Source organism: Capricornis sumatraensis, chromosome 1 (genome assembly GCF_032405125.1).
Source record: "Capricornis sumatraensis isolate serow.1 chromosome 1, serow.2, whole genome shotgun sequence".
Lineage (NCBI taxonomy): Eukaryota > Metazoa > Chordata > Mammalia > Artiodactyla > Bovidae > Capricornis > Capricornis sumatraensis.
In genome coordinates this window covers 147651249-147666204 of record NC_091069.1, presented here as the reverse complement: position 1 = coordinate 147666204, position 14956 = coordinate 147651249, and the positions used below count along the sequence as shown (strand labels likewise).

Genomic DNA, 14956 nt, shown 5'->3' with positions numbered 1-14956 from the left:
ATGAGAATCATAAAATTTTGGATTTGAAAATAATATTATAATTTAGACACTAAATTGATACTTTTCAGTGCTTTTTGACATTCTAAATGTACAAATTTAAATGTCAACAGCTAATCATGGATAATCTGCTGTTGATTTTTTTCTGTTTAAAAATACCCAGTTGTGGCAAAAATTTCTATCCCTATATTCCTCTACAGGCACATTTATCAAACATAAAATACAGATCAATTAAACAGTAATTTAATTTCTTAAGAAAAACATTAAAGAACACTATCAATTTCCAAGTTGTGAACACCTCTAAAAGCCAATATTTAGTAGCGGTAGGGATGAGACAATCACAATAAAACAAGAACTTCAGATGACAGGAAACTAAAGAAATATTTTTCATCTTTAAATTGCATGTAATATAAATCATAAGGATTTACAATTTTACCATTATCTAAAGATAAAATAATCAGCAGACAAAACCATATATAATTCACAAAACCATAAGATTTTGTGTTGTTATAGTTTTTATGCTGTTTATCTTTAAAAGAATGGGAAAGACTAGAGATCTCTTCAAGAAAATTAGAGATATCAACAGAACATTTCATGCAAAAATGGGCTCAATAAAGGACAGAAATAGTAGGGACCTAACAGAAGCAGAAGATATTAAGAGGTGGCAAGAATACACAGAAGAACTGTACAAAAGAGATCTTCCCTACCCAGATAATCACGATGGTGTGATTACTCATCTAGAGTCAGACATGCTGGAATGTGAAGTCAAGTGGGCCTTAGGAAGCATCACTACAAACAAAGCTAGTGGAGGTGACGGAATTCCAGTTGAGCTATTTCAAATCCTGAAAAATGACGCTGTGAAAGTGCAGCACTCAATATGCCAGCACATTTGGAAAACTCAGCAGTGGCCACAGGACTGGAAAAATTCAGTTTTCATTCCAATCCCAAAGAAAGACAATGCCAAAGAATGCTCAAGCTACCGCACAATTGCATTCATCTCACACGCTAGTAAAGTAATGCTTAAAATTCTCCAAGCCAGGCTTCAGCAATACGTGAACCATGCACTTTCAGATGTTCAAGCTGGTTTTGGAAAAGGCAGAGGAACCAGAGATCAAATTGCCAACATCTAATGGATCATCGAAAAGGCAAGAGACTTTCAGAAAAACATCTATTTCTGCTTTATTGATTATGCCAAAGCCTTTGACTGTGTGAATCACAATAAACTGTGGAAAATTCTGAGAGAGATGGGAATCCCAGACCACCTGACCTGCCTCTTGATAAACCTGTATGCAGGTCAGGAAGCAACAGTTAGAACTAGACACGGAACGACAGACTGGTTCCAAATAGGAAAAGGAGTACGTCAAGGCTGTATATTGTCACCTTGCTTATTTAACTTATATGCAGAGTACATCATGAGAAACCCTGGGCTGGAGGAAGCACAAGCTGGAATCAAGATTGCTGGGAGAAATATCAATAACCTCAGGTATGCAGATGACACCACCCTTATGGCAGAAAGTGAAGAGGAACTAAAAAGCCTCTTGATGAAAGTGAAAGAGGAGAGTGAAGAAGTTGGCTTAAGCTCAACATTCAGAAAACTAAAAATGGCATCTGGTCCCATCACTTCATGCCTCATCCATCATATTCACCTGACCTTTTGCCAACCGATTACCACTTCAAATATCTCGACAACTTTTTGCAGAGAAAGTACTTCCACAATTAGCAGGAGATAGAAAATACTTTCCAAGAGTTCTTGGAATCCTGAAGCACAGATTTTTACACTATAAGAATAAACTTATTTCTCATTGGCAAAAATGTGTTGACTGTACTGGTTCCTATTTTGATTAATAAGATGTGTTTGAGCCTGGTTATAACGATTTAAAATTCATGGTCTGAAACTGCAATTACTTTTTCATCAACCTAGTATTTTACTGTCAACTTTACAGCTTTGTCCTCAATGTAAGGGGACAGATCTTATTTCATTTCTAGCAGTCACATAGTCAGGGCCAATATATTGTCATGTTCAATATGCACACATGCATGCTAAGCCACTTCAGTCATGTAAACCTATGGACTATAGCTCACCAAGCTCCTGTCCACAGGATTCTCTAGGCAAGAATACTGGAGAGGGTTTTCATTCCCTCCTCTCGGGGATCTTCTCGACCCAGGGATTGAACCCATGTATCCTGCGGCTGGTACTTTCGTATTTTTATCTCTGTAAACAATAGTTCATAGATGTGAACTTATCTATGGAACAGCTAAATCCATATTACTTTGTCTAATGTTCACTAACATATAAATAGCCTCATTAACTAAATCTTTTGCTCTCAGAAGTTCAAGGCAAAGTGACCCACCTTTATGTTTCCTGTTCCCGGCACAGTGAAAAAACATAGTAGGCTCAATACATTTCATTTAAAATTTGGGTGAATATATATTTAATCTAAACTAAATTAAGAATTATAGGAAAATATATACAAATAAACCATACAGATTAAGAACTGAAGTTTGTGTACATAAGTAATAAAAATAAGAATGAACAAACAAAAACCCAAAGATAACTACATCTATATTACAACAGAAAGCATTTTAGAACTTCATAAAAAAAAAAAAAACAGGCAAACAATTTCATCTGATTTTTAAGGCTTCATAACTTTAGGGGATATTTTTCATTTAGCTTTAACAAGTATTTAAAACTCTAGAATATTAAACTTTAAAATAAATTATTACATTTTAATTCTTCTTTACTAGGGTATAAAGCTCTTGAAAAGCCTAAAAAATAGTGCATATACATATATATGGATTTCTGGCCATAAACTAGTGAATATTATAAAGGTTCTTACACATGTAATTGTAAGTAAACAAACTACCTGTAATTTTAATAACCAGGGTGAACTATAGTTCTCTATAAAATAAAGTTATTTTACTATAGCATTTTAAGACAGTAAGTTATTATAATATAGGTACAATTCTTCCTCATGTATATCATAAAAATAACAATAAATTTGGAACATGTTATTTTTCATTTATTTTTAAACCATGTTAAGTAATATGCTATACCAACAATATACATTCCTGAAATTGTTCTTTTTCAGATAAAAATTAGGATCTCTTTCTGAATGTTCCCTCATTAAATAAAGAATATAAAACAGCCAAGGTAATAGTGTACTTTCCTCATTAAATGTTGTACTGTTATAAAATTGTTCTGGCTATTACAGTCTTGGGGTTTTGTTATTGTTGTTGTTCAGGCGTTATAACTTTTAACCAGTGGACTAATGCATAGATTTTATTCACTTTTAGAAATTGACTGAAGTCTTATGATTTTGTACAATGCTATCTATTAGTTTGCTGAGTTCTTTCCTGTCACATATAATGACAACTACAAATTATTTTCACTTGCATTCACAATTTAAATGTTGTCTAAGTATATTTTAAATCTAGAAGGAGAGTGAAAGGAAATTTTCAGGATTTTTAAAAAAGAGTTTTAGTTAACATTGTCTGAAATAAGGACACTTCTGCACTTGTAGAGATTAAGGATCTAACCCATGGTATAGTCGGATATATGTAACAAGAGAAACTGCTTGACCAATTAGGTTCATTTTAAAAACAGTACCATAATTTAGTTTTTTTCTATTCCTATTTTACTTTCATTTTGAATGTTTATAGCTAGTCCATGGGGTCACTAAGAGTTGGACACGACTGAGTGGCTTCACTTTCATTTTTCACTTTCATGCGTTGGAGAAGGAAATGGCAACCCACTCCAGTGTTCTTGCCTGGAGAATCCCAGGGACGGGGGAGCCTGGTGGGCTACCATCTATGGGGTCACAAAGAGTCAGACACTACTGAAATAACTTAGCAGTAGCACTAGCACTGTACTATATAATAAACTTCAGTTGCTTGAGGTTTCAATTTTATCATAACATTTATTGGCCATTACACAATTTTTCTAATTAAACATTTAATTTTAATTATTTTATAATATTAATGTGCCAGCAACATATGGAACACATTTGTGTCTTTTAAAGTAAAAACTAAGGTGATACTGAGATATACTTCAACTCATATTTGGAGGCAATCATTTCAATTAATTCTAGATAATTCTTATTTGGAATACACATTAATATAATACATTTTTATTTCCTAATATAGAAAATATTTCCTGCTTTACTAACTTGATTAAAATATATCTAACTATAATAAGTAGGAAAATTTTTATATATTGATTTTTTAAAATTATGTGTAAGTACTTTTACTTATTCTAGATATTATACTCTATATACTATTTCAAGAATGTGTTTCCCCAGGGAGCTCAACCTGGTGCTCTGTGACAACTAGAGCGGTGGAATGAGGGATGGAGGGAGGTTAAAGAGGGAGAGGATATAGGTATACTCATGATTGATTTATGAAGTATGGCAGAAGCCAACACAACATTGTAAAGCAATTATACAATTAAAAATAAATTTTAAGAAAAAGTGATGACCCAGAGGGATGGTATGGGGAGGGAGGAGGGAGGGGAGCTCAGGATGGGGAACATGTGTATACCTGTGGCGGATTCATGTTGATGTATGGCAAAACCAATACAATATTGTAAAGTAATTAGTCTCCAATTAAAATAAATAAATTTATATTAAAAAAAATGAAAAAGTGTTCCTCTTTGCAATGCTCATATACCACAAATATGAGTATTACAGCAATCAACCTAAAATATATAATCATTCTGTCATGTTATTAGTAAGTTAACATTAGTAAATAAGTTATGTATATAAATATCCCATATATCCAGACATCAAACATTACAAGAATAAAATAATACATAACTAATTCTAACTCTTGAACATTCACTTTCTAAAGAGATGTTATAACTTCTATGGTCAGGAAGTAAGTGTAACATTATAACAAGTTATAAAATGAAACAGGAGGAAGAGTGGTGATTTTTCATTTATATCCAGCCAGTTCAGATCATCAAACAGGCCAGTAGCTAGAGGACACAGCAGTATCCTGGGAAAGTAACTGAATGCATTTTTCAGGACATGGACTGAAAATACATGCTTTCATCCCAGTTCTTGCTCCACAACTCAATTAAGATGTATGTTTGCTGCTGTCTGAAACTGGAAACTAGCTTCTTCACCATGAATCACAGTTTTTAATAATAAATCCACCTTAAATAAACACACCAGAAAAAGCTAGTCTAAAGCATGAAAGTGAAAAGTAAAAGTGAAGTCGCTCAGTCCAGTCTGACTCTTCGCGACCCCATGGACTGCAGCCTACCAGGCTCCTCTGTCCATGGGATTTTCCAGGCAAGAGTACTGGAGTGGGTTGCCATTGCCTTCTCCGAATATCATTTAAACAAAACCTGTCTCCACATGTCAGTTCATGGAAGCCATTAGAGATTTAAAATATTTATATTTTCTATGAATGGTTGTGTTTATTCAATGCATATTTATGTTTAATTTTCATGCAATTAAATAAAATATATGCCTACCCATAAACTAATATTAGAAGATCCCTATGAAGCAATTTTACAAATAAAAACACATAAAAGTGTTAGTAGTATTACTATACACCCTTCCTTCTTTCCCTCATGATATCATTTACTGTAAAATTCATCTTATAAAAATCAAGTAATTAAGGATTAATTATCAATTACTCAAGGATATATCAAAAGAGAAGGTTGATTTTCTAAAGAATAGAGACCGTATGATAATCACTGTTGTAGAATCCAGCTTAGAATCTGTTGTAGAATTCTTAGAATATAGCATAATGCCTTACACAGGGAGATACTTTAAGATGTGGCTGCTTGAGTGACTTATTTTCTTAACTTTGAGATAAACTTTAACGAAATAAGATATTACTTGCAAATAATCAATACATAAATATGAAAGCTGAACATCTATACTCTTACATGTTATCATATGACAAATGTACTTTAAATGTTTTTCTAATTATAAAAAAATAATTAATTTTGGATCTAACTCTAAGAAAACAGAAAATTTTCCTATTAGACTTGGAAAGAGACTAGAAACTCTTCACTAAACTATATTAATATATTCTTTTTTAATATAAATTTCTTTTAATTGGAGGCTAATTACTTTACAATATTGTATTGGTTTTGCCATACATTGACTTATATTCTTAAAAGAAAACTTCTTGAATTCTTACATATAGTAAGTACCCTACCTATCAGTGTGTATATGTATGCCAAGTCTCTATAGTCATGTCTGACTCTGCAACCCCATGGACTGTAGCCCGTCAGGATCCTGTGTCCATGGGATTCTCTAGGCAAGAATACTGGAGTGGGCTGCCATTTCCTCCTCCAGGGGATCTTCCTGATCCATGGGTCCAAGACCTGTCTGTTAAGTCTCCTGCATTGGCAGGGGCATTCTTTACCACTAGCGCCACCTGGGAAGCCCAAATAGTAGGCTCTGATAAACACCTTTTTAAAGTACAAACATTATCACTCAGTTCTAGAATATTTATCACTGAAAATCAAAACTGTATATCTCATAAGAATTCATAATGTTTACTGAAAGAAAATCACTGTAAAACAGTATTTTCCAGAACATTCTAAACACTAAAGTATAAGATTTACTATGTTTGAATATGTACATTTAAGAATATTTACAATGTTTAAATGAAACATTTCCATAGTATCGATTTTCCAAATATATACAAGGTGTTTAGGACTGTTAAGATTTTTACGCTTCTATACATTTAACAATTGCTGTCATATATTAGTAGTAGTAGTAGGCAACTCACAGTGATGAACAATAACTGGTCAGGGAAAGTTTCTAAGTTACATGCAATTTACTGTTGTTGAGTGGAGAGCCTAATACTTTCTTCCCTCATCTTAAAATCTAATTTCCTGGGTCTTTTACATGCTTACTGAATATGGATTTGTTTCTCTTCATTTTAACAAAATGCAGGTAAGAAAGAAGGCTAATAGAAAATATGTGAAAACATGCCTATTTTATATCTAGTATCACTTCTATTTTTCTTTTCAGTAACAGTAGTCTAATAATAACAAAGATGAATAAAACTGGTACATAAGCCAAACTTTGAAATATTGCTCTCTATCTTAATAGATTCTGTTGGATCACCATATTGCTTTGCTAAGATATCTCCACCCACCTGTGTCATTATCCACTCTGACAAAAAAACTATAAAGTTATTGTGTCAAAAATGTGTTAACAAATTTCATCTATTGATAAAATGAGTGTACAGTGCTATGCACAATGGTTTGAAATAATAAAACTGTGTTATTAATATTATGCTTTAAATCATAGTTTCAGCAGAATAAAGTAGAGAGTGGACCTCTCACCCCATCTTTCCTATCTGCTGTCAATAATCAACTACTACAAGCAAGATCATTTTTATGGGGATTAATGAAAAATTTTTTCAGGTCCCTTGGAAAAAGTAACAAAATATGGAATATCTACACTTATTTTTCTGTAATTATAAGATAATCCCATAATTCTATTTCCAAAAGGTATCTGAAATCTATCTTATCCCCATCTCAAGTATTACCATGCTAGCCAGGACACCATTCCCTTCCCTATGTCCCTAAAAACTGCAATAAACTCCTAACACCACTCTTTTCATTTTCCAATCATCTCTTCCACTTGCTAGCCATAAAGCTCCAAAAATGAAAAATGGTTGAAATCTCATTAGCTCCCCATTTTACCAAGGAAAATGTTAAAAGCTAATTCCTTTCCATGGTTTGTTTTCTTCTCTGTGAATCCAGTTTCTCATTCTCTTTCAAACCTCACTATAGGCTACTCTCTTCCTTGCCCAGTAAACTCCAGTTCCATATTGGACTTATTTCTTCAAAGGTGACAAGCTCATCTCCCTTCAAGGTCACTGACCAGATAGTTCCCTTTACCTAGAATGCACTTCTTCCTGTTCTGTACATTTAGCTGTTTCTCATCCTTGAGAATGTCATTTATGTGTCACTTCCCAGATAGGCCTCTCCAATCATCACATTTAAAATAGTGGGTTCCTCCTATTATTTGCTCAAGGCCTTTATCATTTCCTCCATAGTATACAGTTTCACTTACTTCCATATTTTTTGTCAGTCTCCCTTGCTAGAAAATAAATTCCATGAGGGCATTTATGAAGTCTGGCTTACTTACTCTTTTTTCTCATCATATAAATATTAAATTCAAAAACAGAATACTCAATAAAAATAAGGCAGAAGTAGAGGAAATATAATACCTGTTTTTTAAAGAATTAATGCCAGTCCTAAAGAAACTGCAAGTTGATCAGAACACTACAGACAAAGTATATCAAATTATGTCACACAACTTAAATGTATACATATATATATATATATATATATATATATACACACACAATTTTTTTTTTAAAGTTAACACTGTGGATGTATAAACAATTTAATTCTTCTGTGTTAGTTTGATTACATGATTAACAAAGTACACTGAACAAAGTTAATTCATGTTTATTATTAAACTACATGTACTGATCTCTACTGTATTTATAGTCCCAAGAAATGGTGAGTCAGGAAGACAAGAAACTTCTATAACTTTAGGGATTTGGTTGACTGATGGACAGTGTAAGATAACATCTATTCTCTCACCATTTAGGACAAAAGAAATATATAGTCAGAAGTACTCCTGTGCGTGAAAGAAGACAGAGAGTGATTGAGACATGGTTTCTGTCACAGAGGAAAAGAATTAGTAGAAGGAAATACAAGAAATCATTGATGCCTTTTGCTACTTATTTATACTAGCAATGATTACTGAAGAAGAAATTTTCAACTCTTGGATTTTTATTAATATTTAATTTTGTAACATAAGAATAATACAAATTCCATATGGAAAAGTTTGAAAGTATTTTAAAAATGTAAAACGATGTTATTTTAATCATTAATTTAAAAAATATATATATATTTGCCCCTTGAGAAAATCTATATTAAAACTGCTTTATTCATGTTATTTCTAGTTTGAAGACAGGATCCTTAAAGAATGTTGTATAACTTTTGTGTAAGAAAAAAATTTTAGATATAGTCTTATCCCAAACTCAGAACAAAAATATTTAGATGACCAGTGCGTATCAATGACATGTTATATTCTATTTTAAATACTAATCATAATGGCTAATTCCACAATGGCTCACTTCAGTTTGTTAATGTATAAAAAATTACATTCTAGGTTGTTTTCATACTTATGGAAAACCAGAAAGGCATGTGATTTCAACCTCTTGCACTTTTACAATCATAGTTTATCCCTCAAATTTTATGAGTGAAAGGTCTTTTAGCAATATTCTTTATAAATCAGTTTTCCTTATTGAACCCAACTTTCAATATTTTCAGTAAAGTTCACTCTTCAACTTTCTGAAAATATTTCAATTCCCCCCTTTCTGTAAATATAAGAACAACATTCAGTCTTACAGTTTGTGTATAATATTTACCTCAGTTCAACTAATTTTGGGCTATAAATTTAAATAAGCAGGTATTTTTCTGATCAGCTATATTCACCTGTATTTACACACAACTTAGTGGACTTTAGACTTAATTCATTCAACTTAATAAATTTAATGAAACGAATGACTCAAACTATTGTTTTCCTCGTATATTTCATTTTCCACTGAAATCCCTGGGTGAAGGAGAAAGATCAATTAACACAATCTCGGTAGTAAAATGAACTCACCAAACTCTCATATTCAAACTATATTTTGATTTAATGAATTATTTGAGTATTGATTATTTTTGGAAACATCAGTAACACCCTGAGAGATGCATCAACTCTTTTAGACTAAAGCAGAGAAATCTTTGAATTAATGGATCCCTGGTGGTTACTGATCACTGAGATTGATGTACATCTTTACTGACATATGAAACAAGATTGTATTTTATATTCTCCTAACTATCCTTCTAGTACAAAAATAAATTTTTCATATCTTAAAAAGAGCAAAAACTGTTACTTTTAAAGTTACCAACACGAAATAAATACTGTGGTTTTAAACAGAGGGAAAATTAATGGAATAAGGGAAATTTGAGTACAAATCATGTTTTCATTTTCTTAATCAGATGAAGTGATCTAGAAAGCAGCTTTACTTTTTGATCAATTCAAGGAGGTTTCAGTAATAGGAAGAGAGTCAAACTGATTTATTTTGCTTTTATGGTGCAGAGATTCATAGCCAGTTAAAAAACAAGAGAAGAGATGCTTCCTTTATTCAAGTTACTCTTAGCACAGTGTTAAAAATGAAATAGTTCACTTTTTTGATCCTTTTATTCTATCTATGTATGTAAAACAGGGAATGAGGAAGAGGATGATGCCTTCATTCAATCATGAAATATTTTATATAATTTGGTAAAAATAAATCACATTAAAGAGTTTACTTTTTGATTACTCTTAATGAGAAGGCAAATTATATTAAAATGAAAATTTACCCTCTGTAACAAATTTTAAAAATAAAACAAGAATTCCATTAGCTCTTAGGACAAAAAGTTGCTAGAAAAATGAATACATATGCTTAAAATTAAATATTAAGCCTATTATCAATGCTTATTATGTACATAGATAAGATTTGTGTTTTGCATTAATATTTCTATACTGTACATGTACTTCAGTAATTCTACAATACCTCATATTTTCAATGTTTACAAATTGGCAAGCTATTTTGATTCATGTCATCTATTTTTGAAACTACAAATAAGAAAATATCCTCCAATTGTTCACAAAAATAACCTTTTGAAGTTCCACATTTTATCAACTATAAGCATAACTTTCAGCATTCAAAAATTATCTCAAGATATTATAAGGCATAATTTCCAACCACTGTAACTTTAAGCTGTAAAAAGCATTTTAAAAGCAATTATTTGTGTCTGATGAAAAAATCTGAGCATATTTTTTCCATAATATTCTGTCGAAAAACTCTAAATTTTACCCAACTTACCCTTTAGGTACGATATTATTCAAGTGTAACACATAGCTTGTGTTTTTAGACTATTAGCACAAATGCAAATTAATAGTTTTTGGAGACTATCTTTAATGATCCTATTTGGGTAAGTTGAGTAATATTCACTAAGTTAAGCTAATTTATAAAACACACATAAATTAGATATAATTGGTAAATCTTTTAGTTAAAATGTCTTGTAAAAGTATGAGAAAGCTATTAAAATAGATAAATAAAAATTACTGCAAGAGTTGACAAACAACTCCCCTATGCCCTTAAATTTAATATGAATATCTGAAAGGTCATACTTTAATACTTGAGACACGTTGACAGAATGGCTCTTTACTCATTTGAAGAGTCTAACGTGTTTTATTTTTGGTAGTATCCTCAAGGCCTACAATGGTTACTGGAACTTTGAAAATATAAATGTTGATTTAGGGACATGATTGAAAGGATGTAACAGTTAAAATATTCCTAGCCAACCTGACTTTAAGTGTACACCTCTTTAGAAGCCCTAGAGACAGTATAACATAAATGTCTGATTTTCCCATTACTAAAAATTGTTTCTCCTTTCAATAAAAAGGTCAAGTAATTACATGTTATTTTAAACAATGTTCAATTTTCAGAGGTAAATTAAGTAACTATTCCCTTTGATATTTAATGGCAATAGTCCCTGAAACCAAATAAGGGATGTGTGTGAAGGTATACACCTCCATAGGAGAGCATGGCATTATAGGTGGTACTTATAGAATACATTTTCAAAGGCAAGATGGTTGCGTATGGTTTTCAAGCTGACATATGCATTTGTGATTGCAATCTGGAGGTAAAAAAAAAAAAAGACAAAGAATTAGAAAGCAAGTCAAAAGTATCAGTTACATAAATGAGAACTGAATATTGATTCTAAATTATTCTATTTCTAACAAATTGGCTGTATATGTTTATGACAAAAAAGAAGGCTGTGTTGTTCTAATTTCCTTCTCTCTTAACCTTCTCACCCTCGCAAAGAAAGCCCGCATTTTCATGCCATCTGACCTCTGTTTATATACCTGCAAATTATTTCGAGACCTTGTATGTTGAATGGTAACTCTAACTGAAGTTTTATATTTGAGGTGTTTTAAAAAGTCAGACTTTTAAAACACCTCAAATATAAAACGTGGCTGGATGGCATCACCGACTCGATGGAGGTGAGTCTGAGTGAACTCTGGGAGTTGGTGATGGACAGGGAGGCCTGACGTGCTGCAATTCATGGGGTCACAAAGAGTCAGACACGACTGAGCGACTGAACTGAACTAAACAGAAAACTGTGACGTAACAGGTGACACCGGCGGTCATCACGGTGCCAGTGAGAGCATCCAGCCAGGTACATGCTGGAAAACTTTTATGGTTGTTCCTCTCTAAGTCCAGGAGGATTGAAATTATGGAGGTGATTTTTTAATATAGATCTTTAAATATTCACAGCAGAAATCCAATGAGTATGTCTCATAAAGATTGTTGGCTAGAAAGCAAAAAAAAAACGTCAAAAATTCTCAGTGCTTTCCATTCGGTAAACCTCACTTTCACTTTTCACAGGCTATTCATCTTCACTTTACCACTTTACCTGACTTTAGGCATAGAATATTCATAACTTCTTAATTCACGCCTAATAGCCGCCCCCCCCCGCCCCTTCCGGTATCTGGGCTGGAAACAATTCGGAATAATTTCTAAATGTCTACTACATTCGGTCGGGATGGGGTAAAGGGGTTGCAGCTGGGCGAGGGTTTGGTTTATCGAAGGCACAAGGCTGGTTATTTGGCCAGGGGCTACAGCGAGAACGATCTGCTTTCTTGCAGGCGTGCGGGAGAACCTACACGTTACCGTGCAGTGAGGGACCGCAAAGAGCCAGAAGTCTCCATTAAGCCTCTACCACAGAGCCTGACCTCCCGTGGAGACCGCGCAGGGGGAGCGGTCCAGCGGCCGCCAGTAGTGGGACCCAACTGCTGCTGATGCTCACGCATCCGTGTAAAGACATTTGGAAGCAGAAGAGACCGCAGCTCGTGAGGTCTCCGGCCCTGGGAACTGTGGACAGGCGCTCTGGTGAGGAGACATCCTCGACCCCCTCGTGTGGAGAGCCCGGAGAAGCCCACCCCGAGACGAAGTTACCTGCCAAGAGGCGACCAACGCACCGGTCCTCGGAGCACCCACCTCCTCCCGCCCCATCTTGCTACTCCACCGGTCCCTTTACCTTGGTTGTTGGAGACGTGACTGCAGTCGCCCGGCCAAGCTGTCAGCAAAGGCAAGAAGAAACCAAATTGCAAAAGAAATTCCCGGACTTCGCTGCCCCCCATGGTTCTCCCCGGCTCTCTTCTCCTCCCCCTTAAAGAGAAGTGGCTGCAGCGCAGCCAGGTGTTCAGCGTCGGGTCCGAGTCCACGTCTTCTTCCTCCTCCTCTTCCTCCTCCACCCGGCCCACAGGGGGTGTCCCGGGGCGACCCCCGCGCGAGGCCCCGGGAGCAGGGCACGAAGGTCCAGGCTGCCCAGGTGCAGGCGCAGCTGCTTCGGAGGAGGACGCTGCCTGCGGCGCCAGGGAGCTCCTGGCGGCTGTAGACGAGCGGAATTGCATCCACCGCCGTGTCCCGCTCGCGCGAGGACTATTCACTTGGGCCTGGGAGAGCGCGCGCGCAGGAGCGAGCTCGGGCTGTGGTTTGGGGGAGGGGAGCGAAGGGGCGGGGGAGGGCGCCTCACGGCGAGAATGGGGGGAGGGACGGCCAGGTGCGGCGGTGGCTCGGGCAGCTCTGCCGGTCTGAGCGCCTCTCCGAACTCAGAGTGGGCACTAGCAGAGCCAAAAGCAGGGCGGGCGCCGCAGCTGTGAGCGGGCGGGGGCCGCGGGAACTTTCCTCCGGCCAGTGCGGCGAGAGCCGAGCGACTGAGGAGGCTCCGCGGGGCAGCAAGCGGTCCGAGCAAGCTACCGAGCTGCGCCCTCAGCCCCTAGCCTAGGTGGCGACGGCAGCGGCCCGCAGAGCGGACCCCTCCAACTCGGCCGCGTCTGCGCCGCGCTTCGGCCTTGGCAGCCTTTTCCCCGGCCTGTCTGAGGCCGCACTTAGTCTCCTAAGCACTTTCCTTCCCATTTCGCAGCAGCAGCGTCCAGCGTTTTAGGGCTACTCTGCACCCTGAAGGGCTACCCTCGACTTCACATTTCCGCCGCCGGAGGGGGCGAGTTCTGTGGCCGAGCGCTCCGGGTCCGGGTTGAGCTTGGCGGCGGCGGACCAGCCTACCGCTCCTCAGCCTGGGTCGCCTAAACTTGCCCGGTAGGGCGAGAGCCTCAGCTTGGCGGCCGCCTCCGCAGCTAGTCCTAGGAGAGCGAAGGAAGGCAGCGAGCTTCAGAGGAGAGTCACCTCAGGCTGGAGAGGGGCGGGTGCCTGGCACCAGGTCTCACTGAGGTCTTGTCGTCACCGTGCGGCCGCGACTTCACAGTGGAGGTCAAGAGCATGGTCGCAGCCGCAGGCGCCGGGATTTCGGGGGCCGGGACGCCTGCAGCGTGACGGCGTCGGACCGCAGACTCGGAGAAGCTCACGGGCTGAGCTGTGCGTGGCCGCCTCCACAGACGCGCCGACTGCCTGCGAGCTGACAGCTATCCCCGCGGAAGCCGCCCCCTCGCGGCACCCACTCCCTCCCAGCGCTCCTCGGCGCCGGCTGCCTGGTGGGACCACTCGGCCCTCGCCTCCAGCGTTGGGAGTTCGGAAAGGGGGCAACACAGGTGCTAACAAGGAGGAGTCTCAGGGCGCCTAGTCCTGACGCCCTCGCCCCGCGGCCGAGGCCGAAGTGGAGGGTAGGGCACGAGCCGCAAGCGCCTCCCAGCTCCGCCAAGCCCGGCGCTGGCCCGCCTGGCTGCCGCCGCTCGGGTGCTGCGAGTCCGGCGCTAGAGGGGGTTAGTAGACAACAAAAAATAATGCCTCCACTACTCGCAGGTGGAAGAGGCTGGTCACGCTAGGAACCTCAGGAAGAAAGAGGAATGCGCCCAGGCTAAACTTAGCACGTTTATGAAGGGCGCGCCAAGGAATCTGTGCCACTAGTGTG

The 14956-nt window shown here is 37.6% G+C and overlaps 1 protein-coding gene across 1 annotated transcript in view; it reads right to left on the bottom strand.

Annotated features, from left to right (window-relative positions):
* EPHA6 (EPH receptor A6) overlaps positions 1 to 13502 on the bottom strand; it is a 971878-nt gene extending 958376 nt beyond the window's left edge. The window contains exon 1 of the mRNA XM_068985421.1: positions 13127 to 13502. Coding sequence (XP_068841522.1) covers positions 13127 to 13502 — 376 coding nt within the window. The remainder of the gene's footprint in view (positions 1 to 13126) is intronic.
* Positions 13503 to 14956: the final 1454 nt, after the last annotated feature.